Consider the following 23,022-nt stretch of genomic DNA (forward strand, 5'->3'; position numbering starts at 1 on the left):
TTCTATTCATGTCATTAACTTGTTTCTTATTTATCTTTTGGTTAGATTTTCCTAAGTTTAGGTTTAGGTTCCTTATTCTCATAAATTTATATTTACATATAAATTATAATTTCTAATTTATTTATTCTTATAAATTTGCTATTATTAATTTGCTTTAATTAACTTTTCTTAAATTTTTCTTAAAAATATTTGAATACTATTCTATTAAGCACATATATTAAACATTGATGTTGTTTTATTATTTATAGTGTCTTTATATATAATGTACTTTCTTTACTTGTCTCTTTTTCATGTTTGTATTTTCTGCCACCTTATCTGAAATCACAATTGCTATCTTTACCTACTTTTTTTAAGTTCAATTGATAAATAATGAATTTTGTTCCAGCTCTTCATTTTAACTCTCTGTGAATCTTTGGGTTTTAAGTGTTTCTTTTAAATAATATTATTATCAGATTCTGCTTTATAACCCTTCCTTGTCCCTGACTCTCTTATTATCCTTTTATGTGTAACATATTCCTATATCAAAATCTCTATATGTGGATATATATAAGGATATAGTTATGTTCAGTCTTCCTTTTTCAGATTCAGATGAAAAAGAGGTTCTTTGAATGCCTGTTTCCCCCACCCTTTCCTCCATTTTTGAATATTCTTCATCTTGTGTATCTTCATTACATGACAATGATTTCCATCCCCTTCTTCCTCTTTCCTTCCTCAATATATTCTTCTGTCCTCCCATTTTTGTCTTCTCCTAAGACCATAAACAGAATAAAACCATCTACAGATTCTTTGTTATCTTTACCTTTCTCTTTGACTCTTTAAGATATTAGAATTTTGAAAAGACATTTATTTCTTATCTCCCATTAGCAAGCAAACAATTCATCTTTACATATTCCCTTTTAGTTTAACAAAGGTGTTTGTACCTTTCAATATTTCTCTTGGCCTCTGTTTCTGTTTCAAAATATTACTGAGTTCCGTATTTTCATCAAGAATGCTTAGAAATCTTCAGTTCCTTTTAAGGTCCATTTTCCCCACTGTAGGATTAAATTTGGTTTGACTGGATAGGTTGTCCTTGGTTTTAAACCTTTATCCCTTGCCTTTTGGAATGTCATATTCCTAACTCTCCTCTTTTTTTTGATATGGAAACTGGTAAGTCTTTTTTTTTTTTTAAGATTCATTAATTTATTTATTTTTAGTTTTCAACATTCACTTGCACATGATTTTGAGTTCCAAATTTTATCCTCAGCCCCAAGACAGCGTGCATTCTGAATACCCTTTCCCCTAAACTGCCCTCCCTTCTATCTCCCCCCCACCCCTCTTCTCTTATCCCCTTCCTCTTCTATTTTCCTGTAGGGCTGGGTAGATTTCCATACCCCATTGCCTGTATATCTTATTTTCCAAAACTGCTAAGTCTTATGTGCTCCTTATTTTGGCTCCTAATCCTCTAACTCTTTTTTGACTGCTTGTAGTATATTTTCTTTTTTTTACTTGGAAGTTCTGGATTTTGGCTATGATATTATTGAGAGTTTTCACTTTACGGTTATTTTTTTCCAGTAGTTTCTTTGTGAATTCTTTCTATTTTCACTAAGATTTCTGGGCAGTTTTCATTTATAACTTCTGGGAATATAGTATTTTAACTTTTTAAATCATGATTTTAAGATAACCCAATAGTTCTTAAATTATCTCTCCTTAATTTATTTTCCAAATCCTTGTTTTTTATTTAACAATTCTTTAATTTTTTCCCTTTTTTTCCCAATCTTTTTGAAATATTTCTTGGTGTCTTATTTGAATCATTGTTTTCTATTTGACCCATTCTGATTTTCAGGGCATTCATTTCTTGGGGAAAGTTTTCTGCCATCATTTCTAAGCTGTTAGTTTTTCTTGCCATTCTTTTCTCTATTTCTTTTCTATTCTGTACTTCTTGTTTAATGTCCTGCAGTCACTAGAGCCAGGACTTTTTCCCCCCTCATGCTTTCATCTTCTTGTATATTATTAGATTGTAAACTCCTTCTTTTTCTTTTTAAATTACTTTATTTACTTTTAGTTTTCAACATTCACTTCCACAAGATTTTGAGTTCCAAATTTTCTTCCCATCTCTGCCTTTCCCCCACTTCAAGACAGCATGCATTTTGAATACCCTTCCCCAGTCTGCCCTCCTTTCTATCCCCACTCCCTCCTTCTCTTATTCTCTTCCCCTTCTATTTTTCTGTAGCGCAGGATAGATTTCCATACCCCATTGCCTGTATATTTTATTTCCCAATTGCATGTGAAAACAACTTTTAACATTTGTTTTTAAAACTTTGACAAATTCTCACCTTTCCTTCCTCCCAACCCATACTCATTGAAAAGGCAAGCAATTTGATACAGGTTATATATGTGTAGTCATACTAAACATTTCCATAACAGTCATGTTGTGAAAAACTAACTATATTTCCCTTCATCCTATCCCCCCCATTTATTCTATTCTCTCCTATAACCTTGTCCCTTTTCAGAAGTGTTTGCTTCCGATTACCCCCTCCCCCAATCTGCCCTCCCTTCTACCATCCCACCTTCTCTGAGAACCAGGAGAATGTTGTTCACAGAAACAACCATGTTGTGCGATGACTAACTTTGATAGAATTAGATCTCAGCAATGCAAGGATCTAAGACATCTGCAAAAGTCTCATGATGGAAAATAATATCTGTATCCAAAGAAAGAACTATGGAATTTCAATGCAGATTGAAGCATACTATTTACTCTTTTTTTTTCTTCTGGTTGTGTGTTTTGATCTTCTTTGTCACCAAAGTAAGATTCTTTGGTCTGAGTTTTTTCCTACTGTTTGCTCATGTTCCCAGCCAATAACTTGACTTTTAAACTCTTTGTTAAGGTAAGGGTCTGCTTCCTGTGTGGAGGATGTACTATCCCAAGTTTCAGGGCTTTTGTGTAGCTGTTTTCAGAGATACTTCTAGGCATCTGTCAATTTTCAGTTCTTTCAAGGTGGCATGATCAAAGGTGAGGTGTTTACTCCTTTCCTGGCCTGTGCTGTGGTCTGTGAGTGACTACAGGTACTCTTTTCTCCCTTGGAACTGTGAGGAAGATTCCCTCTCCACTACAGCCACAGACTCCACCATGCCAACATTCCTCCTCACCCCAGGACTGCCACTGAGGACTGTGACCCAAATCCAAGCACAGGCAAAGCAAGAGAATCCTGCCTCAGCCCTAGTGAGATTCCTGTAATCCCCCTCTGATCAGCCACTCAATCCCCCACCATCTGTGTGGGCTAACCATTCTGGAAGCAGCCACCACCCCAGGGCTGTGCCAGGATTCAGGCTGGACTGAATTCCTTTCTCACCGAGGTTGACAGACCTTTCCTACTGACCTTCTAAGCTGTCTTTAGCATTTGTGGGTTGAGAAGTCAGGAAACCACCTCAGCTGCCTGTGATTCAGTCCCCTGAGGCCTGATACAGGTTTGCTGAGGCCTAGTCTTTACCTGTGCAGCCCATGCTGAATTGCATTCCTCACTTAGTCTGATGGCAGAAAACTTTGCCCAAGAAATAAATGCCCATCCAGGTTGTCTTGGTCTGGAAATTTGTTTCGCTCTGTCTTTTTGTGGCTTCAGCCGCCCTAGAATTTATTTAGAGCCATTTTTTATAGGTATTTGGAGGGGTTTGGGGGACAGCTCAAGTAAGTCACTGCTTTTACTCCACCATCTTGGCTCCACCCCAGATTGTAAGCTTCTTGAAGGCAGGGATTGTCTTTCTTTTTCTTTTGCCTGTTGTCTATTGAATTGAATTGTGTGGTAATTCTCCAAGGGTGTCTTTCAAATCAAGGTATTTCCTAATGGTATTCTGAGTTTTCCTTGATTTGCTCGTTTTATTTGACTTAGTATCAAGATTGGGGAACCTGTGATTTGATCATTCTCCATGAACTGAGTGGCTTGTTTAGGGCCTACCCCATCTTGAGTATGTGGGCCAGAATAGGCCCCCTCCTTCAAGTTAATGCAAGGCTCCTCTGCTGCTGGCCTGTGTCCCCCTTTTGCTACATGGCTCTGGAGTATCCCTGTCCCCTAAGATCTGCCTGGGATCTTATACTCTTGCTGCCAAGGCTCAGGATCTACATCCATGCAGGGTCCTGCCATAAGGTTATTGGACTGCTCCAGCTGGATATTGCCTAGGACCTTTCCCTGCAGTTGGGGTCAGGATCCAGTGCCATCCCAGACCCCACTTGGAGTACTTGGAAGCTGCTCTCTACAGCTGGATTCCTGCAGTCTCAATTTGTCTGGAGTACCCCATGTTGTTCTCTGAAGTTTGTCTCCTATGGCCATGGGTTGTGGGTTCGGTTTACCAGGCTTCAGAAACACTGGACTCAGCATGCAGTGCCATGCTAGATCTCCCCGAAAGCTAGCTTCTCTCAGCTTTCCACCTACCTTGATTTGTCTATCCTGGAATCTTCTTAAGACTCCTGGGTCCCTTTGAGTATTCCTGAGGTGAGTGGGAGAATCTATAGGTAACCTATAGGTAATTATTTCTTTTTAGAATGGTGCATTTCTAAGCACTGCAGAGGTCTTGGTAGATGTGGGTTCCTTTATGTCTTAGCACATGGCTATCTTCCCTTAGTACTTCTTTTATAATTTTAATGGCATAGTTCAAATAAAAGTTCTTCAAAAAAATTACTTATATTCACAAATACAGCCAAGGAGCCACTGAGCTTTTTGTAATTTTTTAATTCAAAATATGATATACTTCAGCTGTAAATTTTGACGAGTTTCACCTGCTTTCTAAGTACTTTTCTGTTGTTTAGGTGTTTTTGGGTTCAATAATTCTTCTCTTTGACAGATTTCCTGAGTCAAAAAGAGAAACAATAAATTGTTGAGCACCAAGAAAGTAATGTGTATAGAGTGAGATCATGGCAGCAAAGCATAAGCTTTAAGAAGTCCTGTTGAGCAGGAAACATTTCCACTATAACATGCCGGTGACAGATGAAGTGGTCACATCCTCCCCCCCCATTTATTTATTTATTTATTTATTTTTTGTCACTGTAACTTACAGAGACTTTATTTGGATGTAGAGAAAGGGTACATTTCACAAATTCCATTAGTGGAATTCTGAATCATTTTAGTTAATAAAGAATAAGACTTAGCTAGCTGTATTTTGCTACCAAAGGAGAAATATATTCAGTTAACCACAAATGATCATCAGTCAGAGGTGGGGTAAGAGTCTTCAGGTTTTGAGTCTTTTTTTTTTTTTACTGCACTTCTCCCAAACTGGTAACACTCAAAGTCATATTGGCAGTATGACAATAACTGAAATGTCACTCTCAATTTTCACAGAAGTGAGAAGGATTTAAAAAATATAATATTACTCACTGATATAATTTAATTTCATAGATAGAAATACAAGATCTGCATTACATAAATATTAGACCTGGAACTAAGCAGCTTGTCTCATGATTCCAATGATATCATAGGCTCTTAAGCTGTGAGGCATTTAATTTTAGATTGCTTTCAAAGATAATAGTGAAAATGAACTTAGCCTTTCAAAGTATATTGTGTTCTCAGTGAAACGGTAATAGATCATTTGGCAAATCTAATGGACACATTGTACTGTGGTGTCTGACATAAGTGCATGGTGTTTAAAACATAAAATATCAGTTAAAGGATTTCTTACAAAATTTAAATGTCTGATAAAATTCTGTTTGTAAATATTGATCTTGTTAATTTTTTTTCTCTTGACTTAAAAAAAACCTAAATCATATTGTAATTTTAAATAATAATTTTCATTTATGTAGCACTTTAAGGTTTTCTTCCCAGTGTTTTTCTTCTCAGCAGTTCTGTACAATAGAATGCAAGTATTATTTCTCCTATTTTATAAATCTTGAAACAGGCACCAAAAAGTTAAGCAATTTGCCCTGATCACCCAGCTGAACATGTTTTACATGGAATAAATCCAGTGTTTGAAGGAGAATTTGAACCCACGTCCATCTACTAATGCTGTGCCTTGAAGAAAGAAGGCAGTGTTGTGAGAAAGGAGAGAATGGTCCTGGTTAGGTGATCTTTTTCTGATTTCTTACGTCATTAAATTTTTTTCTTTTCTTTCCCAAATATGCAAGATTTTCTCCTTAGAAATGTCTTATTTGTACTCTCTCATTCCACAGTCTTCTTTCCTTAAAAAATTATGATTGAAGCAGTAATGCTAAGTATTAGCTCACCAGCAACAGCTCAACAAAAGATAGCTCCAGACTGTGCCCTAGTAGTGACTCGAATTGGCAAAATATCTCGAATGAACACGTAACTGTGGCAGGCCCAAAGCAGATGGTAGGGCGGGATAGATTGTTAATTTTGTACAGAATGAAGCTGTGGAAAGTGCATGACTGCAGAAAGGTTGCAGATGTTAATAAAGGTTCCAAGCTGGATTCCCAGAATTATTAATGCCCTGGACATCTGCTCTTCTGTTTCACTGTGTAGATCTATTCAAATAGTGTTTTCCAATCTCAAAATCTTTCTCTTCTTTATGGAGAACCCCTCCTGCGCATGATCCACCTACATCCAGCTGTAGAATAATCCCAGCTGGTTAAACAGCTGTTTAATGTGACATAGAGATAGATGGTCTGGAGATAATAGTCTCTCTGAAAAACTATGGCGGGCTTCTGTGGTAGACCTTTTCAGGCTGCCTGACCTTTGACCCTTTTACCTCTGCTTACAAAGAAACTGTTGTTGGCTGCACTTAACATAATAATGAGGAAGCTCAGAGCAAAGAGACTTGGCAGCTGGAGCAGCTGCTAGGAAGGCAGATTGGAGGACCAGAGGGGTCGGAGGTAGGAGGAGGTCAAGGACTGCCAGTACCTCAACTAAATTAGGAATTTTGTGTGTGTGTGTGTTGTGTGTGTGTGTGTGTGTGTGTGTGTGTGTGTGTGTGTGTGCTCTATTTCTTGTATTAAAAACTGACCATATTTCAGGCTTTTTCTCTGCCTGAAAGAACTTAGGAGCATACTCCCCCAACATGCATATGTTTACATATTTATAAGTTATATACAAGATATCCCCCATATCTTAGTGAAGGTTTGAGCAATTAATGACTTAATAGCTTTAATTGTACATGTACTTCTATACTAATAGTTCTATAAAACTTTCACAAAATATAAATTGAAAAAGCATGAGATGAAGATGAAAGAAACCTACTGTGACTGCCAGTCAATAAGGAGACACTATACTTTATTGAATATGGGAGTGACATGGTCAGTCTAGTATTTTAGGGAAATCTTTATGGCAGTTGAGTGGTGCTATCTAGGTGTCTTTCTCAACTCTTCACTCTGTCTCACCTCCCATATCCAATCCCTGTTGATCCTACCTTTCCAACATCTCTTGTATACATACATACATACATACATACATACATACATACATACATACATACATACATACATACATACATACATACGTACGTACATACATACGTACACATATACATATACATACATATATACATACATACATACACACATGCATACACACATACATACATACATACATACATACATACATACATACATACATACATATGTATATACACATATATCCCTTCTTTCCTATGTCGCTGCCACCACTCTGGTGCAGGCCTTCACCTCACACTTGGACTTTTTCAATGAGCTTCTGATAGGTCTCCTTGACTCATGTCTCTCTCCATTCCAGTCCATCCTCACTCAGTTACCAAAGTGTTCACCTTAGAGTGCATGTCAACCCCCCACACACCCCAAACGTAAATTTCAGTGCTTCCTTGTTACCTTTAGGATTAAATATAAAATCTTCACTTTGGTTTTTTGAAGTCCTTCATAGCCTGGTGCCTTCCCACCTTTCCATTCTTCTTACATTTTATTCCTCTCTATGTACTCTCTGATTCAATGACACAGGCCTCTTTGAAGTTATTTACTTCTCTACACTCCTCTTGACTATATGCATTTTCAGTGACTGTCCTCTAATTTCAATGCCTGGATTCCTCTCCTTCTTCCTCTGTACCTCCTGGTTCAATGGTCGTAGATAAGCCATCGTCACTTAAAATTCCATCTTTGAGCATGGTACTGCTCTTTAATAATTTTACCAATAATCAATTCATCATCACCCACAACCTTCTAACCAGTTTCCTTTCACTCTCCCTACTACCACCTTCCCACTGGAATTATTGGTTCCAGGCAGAAACAGATGAAAATATAATTAAGCCGTGAATGAGTTGAATCTTTATCTTACCCCCTAACATGACAGATGTTTCATCACTAACAATTCTGTTGTGCTTGCCTTCCATGTTATTAAAAGAACAGATTCTTTTTTAAAATTAATTTCTTTATTTTTAGTTTTCAAAGTTAACTTCCATAAGATTTCAAGTTCTAAATTTTCTCCTCCTCCCTCTCCTCGCCCCTCCCCAAGACAGCATGCAATCTGATATAAGCTCTACGTATACATTCCTATTAAACATATTTTCACATTAGTCATGTTGCAAAGAAGAATTAGAACCAATAGGAGGAACCACAAGAAAGAAGAAACAAAGCACAACAGAAGAAAAAAAAAGATCAAATACTATGCTTTGATCTGCATTCAGACTCCATAGTTCCTTCTCTGGATGTGTTTAGCATTTTCCATCATGAGACTTTTGGAGATGTCTCAGATACTTGCATTGCTGACAAGAGCTAAGTCTATCAGAGTCAGTTGTCACACAATGTGGCTGTTACTGTGTACAACATTCTCCTGGTTCTGTTCACTTTACTCAGCATCGGTCCATACAAATCTTTCCAGGTTTTTCTGAAGTCTGCCTACTCCTTATTTCTTACAGTACAATAGTATTACATTGCATTCATGTACCACAACTTGTCCAGCCATTCTCCAATTGATGCACATCTCCTTAATTCCTAATTCTGTGCTACCACAAAAAGAGCTGCTATAAATATTTTTGTACATGTGGGTCCTTTCCCCATTTTCATGATCTCTTTGGAATACAGACTTAGAAGTGGTATTGCTGGGTTAAAGGGTATGCACAGTTTTATAGCTCTTTGGGCATAGGTCCAAATTACTCTCCAGAAAGGTTGGATCAGTTCACAACTCCACCAACAATGCATTAGTGTTCCAATTTTCCCACATCTTCTCCAACATTTATTATTGTCCTGTTTCGTCATGTTAGCCAATCTGATAGGTGTGATGTGGTACCTCAGAGTTGTTTTGATTTGCATTTCTGTAATCAATAGTGATTTAGAGCATTTTTTCATATGACTATAGATAGCTTTAATTTCTTTATCTGAAAGCTTCCTATTCATATCCTTTGACCATTTATCAATCGGGGAATGACTTGTATTCTTACAAATTTGACTCAGTTCTCTAAATATTTTAGAAATGAGGTCTTTATCAGAGACACTGGCTGTAAAAAGAACAGATTCTTGCTGAAAACTATGGAGACATAATCTTTATATATAGACATAGTGCACATTTTAGTTTTTCTAGTGTATGTGAGAGCCAATATGGTTTTAAGCCTGTACCAAGAATTAGATAGTCTTAGGCTGGAAAATCAGATGCTATTAACGTATACTTCCCCAACAAGGGTATTCCGAATGTACCACCCAAAATCTAAGTGGTCATAGGGAAATGAGAACAATTTCCCTAGAGATTTCAAAATGAGTGCAACTATACATTTTTATCCTGCAATTGGTCAAATTTTATGCTGATTCCATTTCCATTAAATGGGGTTCTAGATACTGTGGATATGGATGTTAGGGAAAAGAAGAACAAGGAGCTAAGCTTGCTGCTACCATAGGAAAAGAAAGCTTCAGAAGAAATGTCCAGGTGTTTATACTTTACTCCCACTTCATTGTTTCAGATCTCTTTGTTTCTGTTGGATTCAATCACTTTTAAAAAGAAAAAGCAATCAGTTGTGCTGCAATCAATTGATAATCATTTATAAAACAATTACACGTGCCAGGGACTGAGCTAATTTCTAGAGATACAAAGAAAGGCAAAAACAGTCCCTATTGAAAGTAGAAAGCTGGGAAACAATCTTCATAGCAAGTGTCTCTGATAGGCCTCATTTCTCAACTGTATAGAGACCTGAGTCAAATTTACAAGAAGATAAGCCATTTTCCAATTGGTAAATGGTCAAAGGGTATGAATAGGCAGTTTTCAGATGAAGAAATCAAAGCTATCTATAGGCATATGAAGTACTCCAAATCACTTTTGATTAGTGAAATGCAAATTAAAGCAACTCTGAGATACCACCTCACACCTATCAGATTGGCTAATATGACAAAAAATGAAAATGATAAATGTTAGAGAGGATGTGGGAAAATTGGGACACTAATGCACTGTTGGTGGAGTTGTGAACAAATCCAACCATTCTGAAGAGTAATTTGGAACTATGCCCAAAGGGCAACCAAATCGTGCATAGTCTTAGGTCTGTATCCCAAAGAGATCATAAAAAGGGAAAAAAACCTACATGTACAAAAATATTTGTAGCAGCCCTTTTTGTGGTGGCAAAGTATTGGAAATTGAGGGGATGCCCATTAATTGGTGAATGACTGAACAAGCTGTGGTATATGAATGTAATGGAATAGTATTGCACAATAAGAAATGATGAACAGGCAGATTTCTAGAAAAACCTGGAAGGACTTGTACAAACTGATGGAAAATGAAATGAGCAGAACCAGGAAAACATTGTATACGGTATCAGCAACATTGTATGATGACCAACTATGAAGGACTCAGCTATTCTCAACAATACAATGATCCAAGACCTCATGAAGGAACGTGCTATCCATATCCAAATAAAGAACTGATGGACTCTGAATATAGATCAAAACATACTTTTTTCACTTAATTTATTCTTTTTCATGTTTTTTTCCCCTTTTGACCTATTTTTCTTTTGCAACTGTGACTGATATGTTTTCACCATAGCACATATATAACCTATATCAAATTGCCTACCATTTTTGGAAGAGTGAAGGGTAGGAAGAGTGTGAGAAAAATTTGGAACTCAAAATCTTTAAAAATAAATGCTAAAAATTGTCTTGACGTGTAATTGGAAAAAAAATACAATTGGAGAAAAACAGTCCCTACCTTCAAGTAGAGGAAAGTTTCCCCCCCTCCACAATCATTCAGTCTACAATCATTTTTTAATGTACCTATAATGTGCCAGGAACTGTGATAAGAACAAGGAAAGGCAAAAGCAAACAAAAAACCCCAAACAAAAAAAAGATAAGAAAGGAAAAAGAAAGTTCTTCAAAACTAAATAACATCACAAAAAACTGATGTTTTATGCAGTATACCACACCTGTATCTGCAGAGGAGTCTTCTCATATTTAGGGGTGGGGCAAATTTGATCCTTATAACTTTTTTTTTGGATCCTTATAACTTTAATGCATTTTTAATTTGTTTTGTTATTGTTCTTCCCATTTATATTTTTCTATTTTGTTGTTGTCCAGTCATTCAGTTGTGTCTGACTCTTTGTGACCTCTTGGACCATAGAACTCCAGGCCCTTGCTTCACCGTCTCTCAAAGTCTATTCAAACTCATGTTCATTGTTTCCATGATACTATCTAACCATCTCATCCTCTGCCGTACCCTTTTCCGTTTGCCTTCAATCTTTCCCAACATCAAGGTCTTTTCCAAAGAGTCTTGTCTTCTTGTTAGGTGGCCAAAGTATTTAAGCTTCAGCTTCAGTATGTGACCTTCCAGTGAATAGCCTGATTTAATTTCTTTATCTATTAACTGATTTGATCTCTTTGCTATCCAAGGATCCCTCCCCAAAATCTTATCTAGTACCACAATCGAAAGCATCGATTCTGCAACACTTAGCTTTCTTTATTGTCCCAACTCTCATAGCCATATGTTGCTACTGGAAAAAACACAGCTTTGACTATATGGATTATGTTGCCTTGTCAGCAAGGCATTGTCTTTGTTTAGTATGCCGTCCCGATTTGCCACAGCTTTCCTTCCAAGGAGCAAGCATCTTTCAATTTTCATGGTTGCAGTTGCCATCTGCAGTGATCTTTGAGTTCAAGAATATAAAATCTGACGCTGCTTCCATTTCTTCTCCCTGTATTTGCCAGGAAGTGATGGGACCAGTTGCCAAGATCTTAGTTTTTTTTCATGTTAATCTTCAAGTGAACTTTTACACTCTCTCTTTCACCCTCATGAAGAAGCTTGTTAATTCCTCTTCACTTTCTGCCATTAGAGTGGTATCATCTGCATATCTGAGATTGTTGATATTTCTCCCAGCAACCTTAATTCTGGCTTTTGATTCAACCAGCCTGGCATTTTGTATGATGTATTCTGTATATAAGTTAAATAAAAATGGTAATAATATACAGCCTTGTTGTACTCCTTTTCTAATCTTAAACCAGTCAGTTGTTCCATATTTGGATCTAACTATTGCTTCTTGAACCACATACAGGTTCCTCAGGAGACAGGTAAGATGGTCATTTCTTTGAGGATGTGCCACATTTTGTTGTGATCCACACAGTCAAAAGCTTTATTATAGTCAATGAAGCATAAGTAGATGTTTTTCTGGAACTTTCTTGCTTTCTCCATAATCCAGCAAATGGAGTTCCTCTGCCTCTTCAAAAACCAGCCTGCTCTTCTGGTAATTCTTGGTTTAGATATTGCTGAAGCCTAGATTGCAGAAACTTAAGCATAACCTTGCCAGCTTGTGAAATGAGTGTAGTTATTTGGTAATTTGAGCATTCCTTGGCATTGCCCTTCTTTAAGATTGGGATATAAAACTATCTTTTCCAGTGCAATGGCCACTATTGTGTTTAACAAATTTGCTGGCATATTGAGCGCAGCATTTTTAACAGTGTCCCCATTGTATATATTATATTCCCGGTTCTGTTTATTTTGTATCAGTTCATACGTCTTCTCATGTTTTTCTCTATTCATAATATTTATTGATTCTTAAGGAACATAGTAACATTACATTTCATTCACGTACCTCAGTGTGTTTAGACATTCCACATTTAATGGGCAATTACTCTCTTTTTATGTCTTTGTTACCCTGAAAAAGTCTGCTACAAATACTTTGATACAGGGGGGAGCTTTCTATCAGTAACCTCCTTTTGAGGTTTATCATCCAGCTATAAAATTTCTGTGTCAAAGAGAATTGGCATTTTAATCACTTTATTTACATAATTCCAAATTTATTTTTTATAATTGTTGTACCAATTGGCAGCTCTATCAACAACGCATTATTGTTCCTATCTTTCCAAAACCTCTCTGATACCAGTGATTGTCATCTTTTGTCATCATTGCCAATTTGCTGGGTGGCAGGTGGAACCTCAGGATTTTAACTCATTCATATTTCTCTTATTATTTAGTGATTTGGAGCATTCTTTCACATAATTGATAATTCTTTGAGAAATGGTTTATTCATATCTGTCGATTATTGGAGAATGGCTTTCGGTCTTATACATTTATTTTAGTTGTCTACATATCATGGATAGACTTTTATCAGACACATTTGATATAAAGATTTTTCCTTTATAATTCATCAAATCAAAATTACCTGTTATGAAATATTAATGAAGTCAACAGCTAAAATGTCCCAAAAGTTGTATCTATGTTGTGATTTTGTATTTTATATTCTCAGCCTGGAGAAAAAAAAAGTAAGCCCAATATATATGATTTCTTCAGTCTTAAATGACATACCAAGTATGGAAAATTTTTTTATCCAAAGTCTCTTGACCCATAATTTAAAAAAAATAAGGTTGTATAAATAAAAAGTCAGCTAATTGAATGTTTAAGTTTATGCTGCCCATTTTTTCCTTACATTTTGAGGGTACCAGTGGAATATTCTGATTGTCTACCTGTCATCTCTCACTACATGACCAGCTCATGTTCTCTTTCTATCATAAAATTTCCTGATGACTTCTTTTATACTCTTGTTCTTCCAAATTTCTCATCGTTTATATATTTCATCCTGTTCATACCTACCATGTATCTCTCCATTGTCTGCTATGTGATATTAATGTTTAGTTCTTCAGAGACTGTTATATTCCATGACTCAATGTTATTCATTCTCTTTTCATTTTTAGTATCACAAGACTCAGCATAGTGAAGAATATGAGGCTGAAGGTAAGAACAGAATATTTATTTTGACCAGAACTTTGTGCAAATGAGTTTATAGGAATAACCAAAAACACAACAAAACAAAATTTTGTGCTTGTGTGCTTGTAGGACTAAAGGTGTGAGTTCATTTGTACCCCATGAAGGAGGTTGGATCCAACTGTTTAGATTGGATATGTTTGCCTCCCTTTATAAAGGATGTTCTATGGTTTTTACAAATGATCAATCAGGTCAGTTAGTTGTGTGAGTATCTTGCTCTGAAAGGAAGTAGGATTGTTGGAACTAAACATGTTTTAATATGAAGGTTTTTTTTTACAGATAATTGGGGTTAAGTGAGTTGCCCAAGGTCACACAGCTAGTAAATGTCAAGTGTTTAGCCTGAGGCTGGATTTGAACTCAGGTCTTCCTGACTTCAGGGCCTGTGCTCTATCCACTGCGCTACCCAGCTGCCCCATTTAACATGAAGTTTTAAAATAATCGAACACAAAGTATGCCTAAATTTTGTATCAGCAGTATTCCTGGTTTCCAGTTAAATGCTTTCCCAAATATACTGTGAAGCCTTATCAATGAGTTAAATTTTTTGATATAACTGAGTTATAAGTACCAATAGGATGTCCAATGAACTTATCCCCTAGACACCTAGAAATTGAGGGCTAGACCTGAAGCTGTAGATTTAGGAGTCATATGCAAAGGAAGAAGAATTGAAGTTGTGGTAGTTTATGTACTAGAGATAAAATTTGAAACGTCTACATTCATGCCAAATCTACCCTTCCTCTTAACCCCCTTCTTTCTGTCAAGGAGATGTGATAATTAAAAAGTTCCAAGAGACCAAGTTTCTGGGTAAATTAAAATCAGTTTTAGTGACTACATCTAGAAAGCAATCAACAAGATAGGCTCATTGTCCCCTTGGTAGCCAAGGAACCTCATGGCTACTTCTTTAGGTTTTTATGCCTTTAGACAAGAGGTGGTCCATCAAACAGAAATCATTTCTAGTTGGTTAATGTGGTGGGAGGCAGGCTATATTAAAATAAAGGTCTTACAACAGTCAATGACTATAGTAATCTACTATTTGAGAAATCCAAAGATTCCAGCTTCTGGGATAAGAGCTCACTATTTAACAAAACCTCCTGGGAAAATTGGAGAATAGTATGGCAGAAATTAGGCATAGACCAACATCTTAAACCTTATGTCAAGATAAAGTCAAAATGGGTACATGATTTAGATATAAAGACTGATACTCTAAGCAAACTAGGAGAGCAAGGAATAGTTTACCTATCAGATCTATGGAGAAGGGAAGAATTTATGACTAAACAAGAGATAGAGAACAATATAAAATGCAAAATGGATGACTTTGATTACATCAAATTGAAAAGTTTTTGCACAAACAAAGCCAATACAATCAAGATTAGAAGGGAAGCAGAAAACTGGGAAACAATTTTTACAACCAGTGTCTCTGATAAGGGTCTCATTTCTAAAATATATAGAAAACTTAGTTAAATTTGTAAGAATACAAATCATTCCCCAATTGATAAATGGTCAAAGGATATGAATAGGCAGTTTTTAGAAGAAGAAATTAGAGCTACTATAGTCATATGAAAAAATGTTCTAAATCGCTATTGATTAGAGAAATGCAAATCAAAACAACTCTGAGGTACCACATCACACCTAATCAGGTTGGCTAACATGACAAAGGAGGACAATGATAAATGTTGGAGAAGATGTGGGAAAATTGGAACACTAATGCATTGTTGGTGGAGTTGTGAACTGATCAAACCGTTCTGGAGAGCAATTTGGAACTATGCCCAAAGGGCTATAAAATTGTGCATACTCTTTGGCCCAGCAATACCACTTCTACATCTGTATCCCAGAGATCATAAAAACAGGAAAAAGACCCATGTGCAAAAAAGTTTATAGTGGCCAAGAACCGGAAATTGAGGGGATGCCCACAATTGCGGGAATGGCTGAACAAGCTGTGGTATATGAATGGAATGGCATACAATTGTGCTATAAGAAATGATGAACAGACAGACATCAGAAAAACCAGGAAAGACGTATATGAACTGATGCTGACTGAAATGAGCAGAAACAGGAGAATATTATACGTAGTAACAGCCACATTGTGTGATGACTGACTTTGATAGACTTAGCTCTTCCTAGCAATGTAAGAATCTGAGACAACTCCAAACATCTCATGATGAAAATGCTATCCACATACAGAAAAAGAACCATGGAGTCTGAGTGCAGATGGAAGTATACTCTTTGCTTTCCTTTTCTTTTGTTGTTTTGTTTTATTTCTTCTTTCTTGTGGTTCCTCCCATTAGTTCTAATTGTTCTTCACATCATGACTAATGTGAAAATATGCTTAATATGAATGTATAAGTAGAGCCTATATCAGATTACATACCATCTTGGGGAGGGGCGAGGGGAGAGAGGGGGAGAAAATTTAAAACTCAAAATTTATGGAAGTGAATGTTGAAAACTATAAATAAATTATTTAAATTAAAAAAAAGGTTTTGGGATATGTAACCAGTGTCACCCTAATCTTAGTTAATAGAGACATCAATTTCCATATAAAACAGAAAAAGAGAGAGGGAATGAATACTTCCCCAGAACTGTCTGGAAAAACACAATGAGCACTAATACACCAATTAGCCCAAACTTAGAATTTCTTTTATTGTCTGATTAGATCTTGGCCTGAGGAAATCTCTAAGAGAGAGATTTTCCACACTGATTGATCTCTGGATGAGGAGGTAGAAAAGTGGAAAGACCTTGGTCCTAATACAACAATCAGTTATTAAATATAAGAGAGAAATATTCATTTCTCACAGAGACTAACATTCTTCTAGTCACTCAGATTCACAACCTTTGTGTCATCTCGGACTCTCTACAGTCCTTCATCCCATATATCCATTAAGTTGTCAGATCTTGTTATTTCTGCTTCCATAACTTCTCTTGAATTTAAACAGATGAGGTAATATTTTGCTTACCACTATGCTCAGTACATAGTAGTTGTTTAACAAATGCTTGTTCTGTCCCCTTTTTTTCAATTTATACAACCATCATTCAAGCCATTATCACTTCTTGTTTAAACTATGGCAAGAGTCTCTTAATTAGTCTCTTCCTTTTCCAGTCCATCCTTCACACAGCTGCCAAACTGATCCTAAGGCACTGGCTGTCCTCTCTGGCTGCAATTCACTAACTCTGCATCACTGCCTCTCACATTTCTTAGTTTCTTTTAAGACCCATCTGAGGTGCTGCCTTCTACATAAACGTAACTGTAAAATCCTGCACTTAGATTAAAAAATCAGCCTCACGGTTATAAAATAAAGGAGATGTGACTAGATGATAATTTGGCTGAGAAACAAAAATGGAGCTTTTCATGGTCTGAAAGTTCAACATAGGTCAGCAGCATGATATGGCAGCCAAAAAGTTAGTATCACCTTAGGCATAAGAGTCATAGTGTTTAGAACGAGGAAGGTGATGCTTTACGTTCACATCATATCTAGTATATTGTGTTCACTTCTGGGTGCAACATATTAGAAAGGACAATGAAAACTACTGAGTAGCTGGAGGAGGAAAATGAGGATTATCAAGGCTGTGGCATTGTTGGATTGCTTGAAAGGCCTAGGGATGGAGAAGAGAAGACTTAGGGAAGACCATGATAACCATCTTCAGGTACAATCATGTGGAAAGGAGGATTAGAATTTCTCTACCTGAAGCCAAAAGGCAATAAGTAGAAGTTGCAGAGAAATAGAATTTGCCTCACTGAAAAAACTTGATAGTTAAGAATTAAGCAAATGTGGAGAGGGCTGCCTTGCCCAGTAGTCTTGAAGTGATATTTATTTGGGGACATTGTAGAGAAGGTTCTTGATTAGATACAGGTTGGACCAGATGATCACTAAAGTCCTTTTTAACTCTTTGAAAATATAACTCTTGATGGAAGGAGACATGGAGAAAAGGTGGCACAATAGCTAGTGTGAATGATATGTCAAAAGAAAAAAATTATTTCCATTAATAGAATCTGTAGACTCTTAGAGCTGGATAAAACCTAAAATATCAACTGCCACCCACTTTATAGAAGAGGAAACTAAGACTCAGAATGCAAGTGACTTTCTAAAGGTGATAGGTGACAGAACTGGAACTAGAATTAGTCTCTTCTCATTCCCAGTCCAACAGTGTATGACATAGAGCTTTTCTCAAACGTTGTGAACTAACAGAGCCCCCATGTGATAGGATGTGTCCATTACTGCTTAATTATAAAGAATACCGTTTATCATTTTCAAAAAATTTAATGTTTCTCATTATATAACCATCATTTTAACAAGACAGAAGACAGTGTTCTATAAACCTGTTTATTTATTTATTTACTTTTGGTGAGGCATTGGGGTTAAATGACTTGCCCAGGGTCACACAGCTAGTAAGTGTTACGTGTCTGAGGCAGGATTTGAACTCGGGTCCTCCTGAATCCAGGGCCGGTGCTCTATCCACTGTGCCACCTTGCTGCCCCCTAAACGTGTTTATCTATTGAGATGTAACACCTTAAATTTGGAACATAAGACAACTTTTGATTAAAGCTTAGAATAAGTTAAACATCAGTTGCCAACTAGATAACAGGGTAATTCAATAGTAGGGACCCATTTACAACCCACTTTGTAACTTGTCCTTGGTTAACCAGTAAATTTAAATAAACTGTTCTCCTTTGCTGGGTTTCCAAACCAGAAACAGCAGCACTAGTATGCCTTCCCAGCAGTAAATATTAGGGAAGAAGTTAACTGTACTACTCTTGATACTCTAAGGTTCATTTGGAGAGAAATGATTATCTCTCCTGTATTTAATAACTAAATATTGTATTGAGACCAAGGTTTTTCCCCTTTTCTTCTTTCTCGTCCAGAAATCAACCAGTGTGGGAAATCTTAGGCAAAGACTTACCCAGGCCAAGATCTAATCAAACAGTAAAACAAATTCTAAGTTTGGGCTAATTGGTGCATTCCTGCTCATTGTGTTTGCTCAAACAAGTCTGGGAAAATGTGGATCCTCCTTTTTATTGGACAGGCGATATGGAAATTGATGTCTGTTTGACCAGGATTTGAATGATCCAAGTTACATACCCCAAGACCCTCGTTGTAACATAGCCCAATCTGTCACTGTAATATTCATTTTCTCATCAGTTATTAATTAATCAGAGTTGATTGCCACCTTCGGGAGCACATATCCTTCCAAGAACATATAAACTGTGAGCCCTCTACCATGAGGGGTCTTTGTTCTAAGAGAGACAGCCAAATGACCATCATTTTATTAATAAACATGCAGGCATCATTAATAAAATTATTAAATTTCCCAGAAACTATGTCTCTCGAACTTTTTAAATGTCACCATTTTCAAGGATATACATGAACTGTGCCAGGAATGATCTCTTTTTTCCCCAGGTTTCCTTGAAGTTCCTGAACTTTTGTTCTTCTAAGTGAACTGTGTTAGTTTTTCTAACTCAGTAAGATAATTTTTTAGTAATTTTATTGGGATGGCATTACATAAATAGATTAGTAGATAAAATTGTCATTTTAAAAATCATATTGGCTTTACCTACCCACAAACAATAAATATTTCAATTATTTAGATCTTACTTTATTTGTACTAAAAGTGTTTTATGTTTTATTTGTATAGTTCCTGTGTCTGTTTTGGCAGGTATACTCTTGGTATTTTATACCATCTAGTTATTTAAATGATCTAAAACAATATATAATAATATGGCTGACACATAGTGTAGTTTCCCTATTTTTCTCTTTTGCTTAAGTCTATTTTAGCTTTAACTTTGTCTGAAATCATGATTACTACCCCTGCTTTTTTATATAATAAATTCTAGTCCTGAACATTATTTTATGTTTGTATGTGTATCTCATTTTTATAGCATTTCCTGAAAGCAACATATTGTTGAATTCAATTTTTAATCTGCTATCATTTCCCTTTTTTTTTTTTTGCCTTTTTTTTTTGGGTGAGGCAATGGGGGTTAAGTGACTTGCCCAGGGTCACACAGCTAGTAAGCGTTATGTGTCTGAGTCCAGATTTGAACTCAGGTCCTCCTGACTCCAAGGCCAGAGCTTATCCACTGCACCACCTAGATGCCCCTCAGCTTCTATTTTATGGGCAAATTCATCCCATTTACTTTCTAAGCCATAATTACTTGTTGTATATTTTCTTCCTTGCTATTTTTCCTCACCATCCTTCTCACCCTATTCCTATCCCTCCCTACTCCTCTGCTTCATTTCTACCCACTACGTTGCTCTTCTATTCCTTAACCTACCCACCCCTACAAGAATCCCTCCACTATCCTCTCCCATTCTATCCCCTTGCCCTTCTATTTCTTTCTGAATATATATTATTCATATTATTTATTTATTTATATATTTTAAGATATTTATGTTGTTCCTTCATTAACCCATTCCCAATAAGAGTAAGGTTTCAGCACTACCTCCTCTCCCTCTACTAGCTTCTTCTGTATCAAATTTTCCTTTTTTGGTCTCATTTGTGTGAGATAATTGTTCCTTTTTATCTCTCCCTGCACAGTTTTTTTTTAGCATTACCCCATCATACTCAGCTCAGCCCAAGCCTTTCTTTCAAACTACCCAAATAAAAATGACAGAACATTATAGATAGTGTTTTCATATATAAGAAATAAATGATTTGACTTTATTGGGTCCCTTATAGTCCTTAATGTTTACTTTATATTTTTTCTGGTTGTTATATGTTGAATTTTCACTTAAGTTCTGCTGTTTTTGTCACAAATACCTGAAAGTATTTCAGTTCATAAAATGTTCATTTTTTTTTCATTCACGATTATACTTAATTTTTTCTGGGCAAATTACACTTGGCTGTAACCCAGCTCTTTTGCTCTGTGAAATATAGCATTCCAAGACCTATTGTTCTTCAATGTAATAGCTGTTAGATCTTGTGTAATTCTTATTGTACTTCCATGATATTTAAATTGTTTTTTCCCAGTTGCTCCCAATATTTTGTCCTTAACCTGGAAGCTTTGAAACTTGGCTGTAATATTCCTGTAAGTTTTCCTTCTAGGGTATCTTTCAGGTGGTAACTGGTGGGTTTTTTCTATTTCCATTCTGCGCCAGGAGTAAACTCATGCCAAATGATGAACTTATGGAATGTCTAATATACAGTGGAACCATTAAGTAGGCAGCATGACATTTTAATAGAAGATGAATGTAATATTTTAAATCTTCAAACACGACATATACTTAACTAGGAGTTTAGTGTGGTTTAATTCCTACACATAAGACATGATTTATGTAGGTCACAGCATTTGACTGTTTGAAACTGTTGTAAGTTAGAATTATTTTACTTACACTAGAAGTAGCCCTGATAGTGGCTATCACTGGAACAACAATTTAATAGACATAAATGGTAAGAAAGGATCAATAAAATTTTTGAAATAGTTCTTAACTTGCATCTTATCTACTCTTCTGATACACCAAAGTCAGAGTTCTAATTATTTGTCTGAAGGTATAATACGAGGTTTTAAACTGTTGAATATGCAGATTTCAGGGCTATTTTTATTACTGCTATGGGAAAATTGGTACATTTAAGATTGCAAAAATTGTTCTATGTGCTTTGTGTGGTGTTTTGTTAAATAATTTGTTTCCAAGAAACATGTTATTACTTAGAGGAATGAACCTTCTTGTCCATTCAGCCTTTAATTAGAACAGAAAGCAAATAACCATTTTGTTTCAGGCCAATTAAGATTTTGGAACCCTGATGACTCAAATGCCTCACAAAGAGGATCTTCTCCTACTCAAGACTGGATTGATGACAAACTGCATCAAGTTTGTAAAGACCTGGGGATAAGTCAAGATGGCCATTTGAACAAAAAGAAGCTAATCTCTATCTGTGAACAATATGACTTGAAAAATGTCAACAAGGAGGTAATTATTATATTATGGTTAAATTCAGGAAGTCAGTTTTTGATTTCATGCAGCTTTCTTTTCTTTTTAAGTTTGCCAGTCAGTGAATGTTTTCATAACACAATGGTTTACAACGCTTTCTTCACAACCTATGTGATAGCTACTTCAAGTGTTATTTCCACTTTATAGATGAGGAAAGCAAAACTCAGGGATTTGATGACTTAGCCATGAGTGTACAGAAAGTATTCAGAGATTTGTATTAAGTGCTATGGGAAGATGGTGGAGAGGTAGGTTTGTGGGGATGGTGAAGATACAGGAAAAAGAGGAGGAAAAAAGAAAGAATAAGAACACTGCTCAGAGTTAATGCAATGATAACTGATAATGGAGAAAATACATAAATAATATTTATTTCCATTCTATTTTCTCTGACAAGGAGAATGAGTATCGATTGGAAAGCTGAATGAAAAGATCAATGAAAAGATCTGAAGTCAGAGGACCTGGATTCAGTTAAAATCCAAATTTTACCACTTAGTACTTATGTGACCTTGGGCAAGTCACTTAAACTCTCTGGGCCTCTGTTTCTTCATCTGTAGTGAAGGGGTTGAATTAGATGACTTCTAAATTCCCTTTTAGCTCCAAATCTATGATCCTATGAAAGAACAAAATTTACTAAAAGGGTAGTTGATTACACAAAAAAAGTAAGGACATGTAATGACAGCATTTGTCTTCATGAACTTAAGTCACAGGGTCCAAATAACCTACATCCTAGAATATTAAAATATCTAATTCTGTTTTCCCATATACAACCTTCTGTCTCACACCTCCATAACTTTATATATGGTATTCCCTAAGCAGGTTCCTCCTCATATTTATTTCTTAGCAACTCCAGCTTCCTTCAATGCTAAGCAAAAGGGGCCACCGTGGTCTCCATTTCCTCTATGCTGCTAATGCTATCCTCCTTCTAAAATTAATGTGTACTTTGCATATTTGCTTTATATTACCTTTCTGTATACATATGTCACCCACCAATAGAAAAGTAGCCCTTC

At 36.1% G+C, this 23,022-nt stretch overlaps 1 protein-coding gene across 1 annotated transcript in view; it reads left to right on the top strand.

Annotated features, from left to right (window-relative positions):
- Positions 1–23,022, top strand: part of NIN (ninein) — a 164,871-nt gene that overhangs the window by 36,777 nt on the left and 105,072 nt on the right. Inside the window, 2 exon segments of the mRNA XM_021004667.2 lie at positions 14,036–14,075; positions 21,807–21,997. Coding sequence (XP_020860326.2) covers positions 14,036–14,075; positions 21,807–21,997 — 231 coding nt within the window.

This window comes from Phascolarctos cinereus, unplaced genomic scaffold, assembly GCF_003287225.1.
Source record: "Phascolarctos cinereus isolate Bilbo 61053 unplaced genomic scaffold, phaCin_HiC Scaffold_3;HRSCAF=262, whole genome shotgun sequence".
In the NCBI taxonomy this organism is placed as follows: Eukaryota; Metazoa; Chordata; class Mammalia; order Diprotodontia; family Phascolarctidae; genus Phascolarctos; species Phascolarctos cinereus.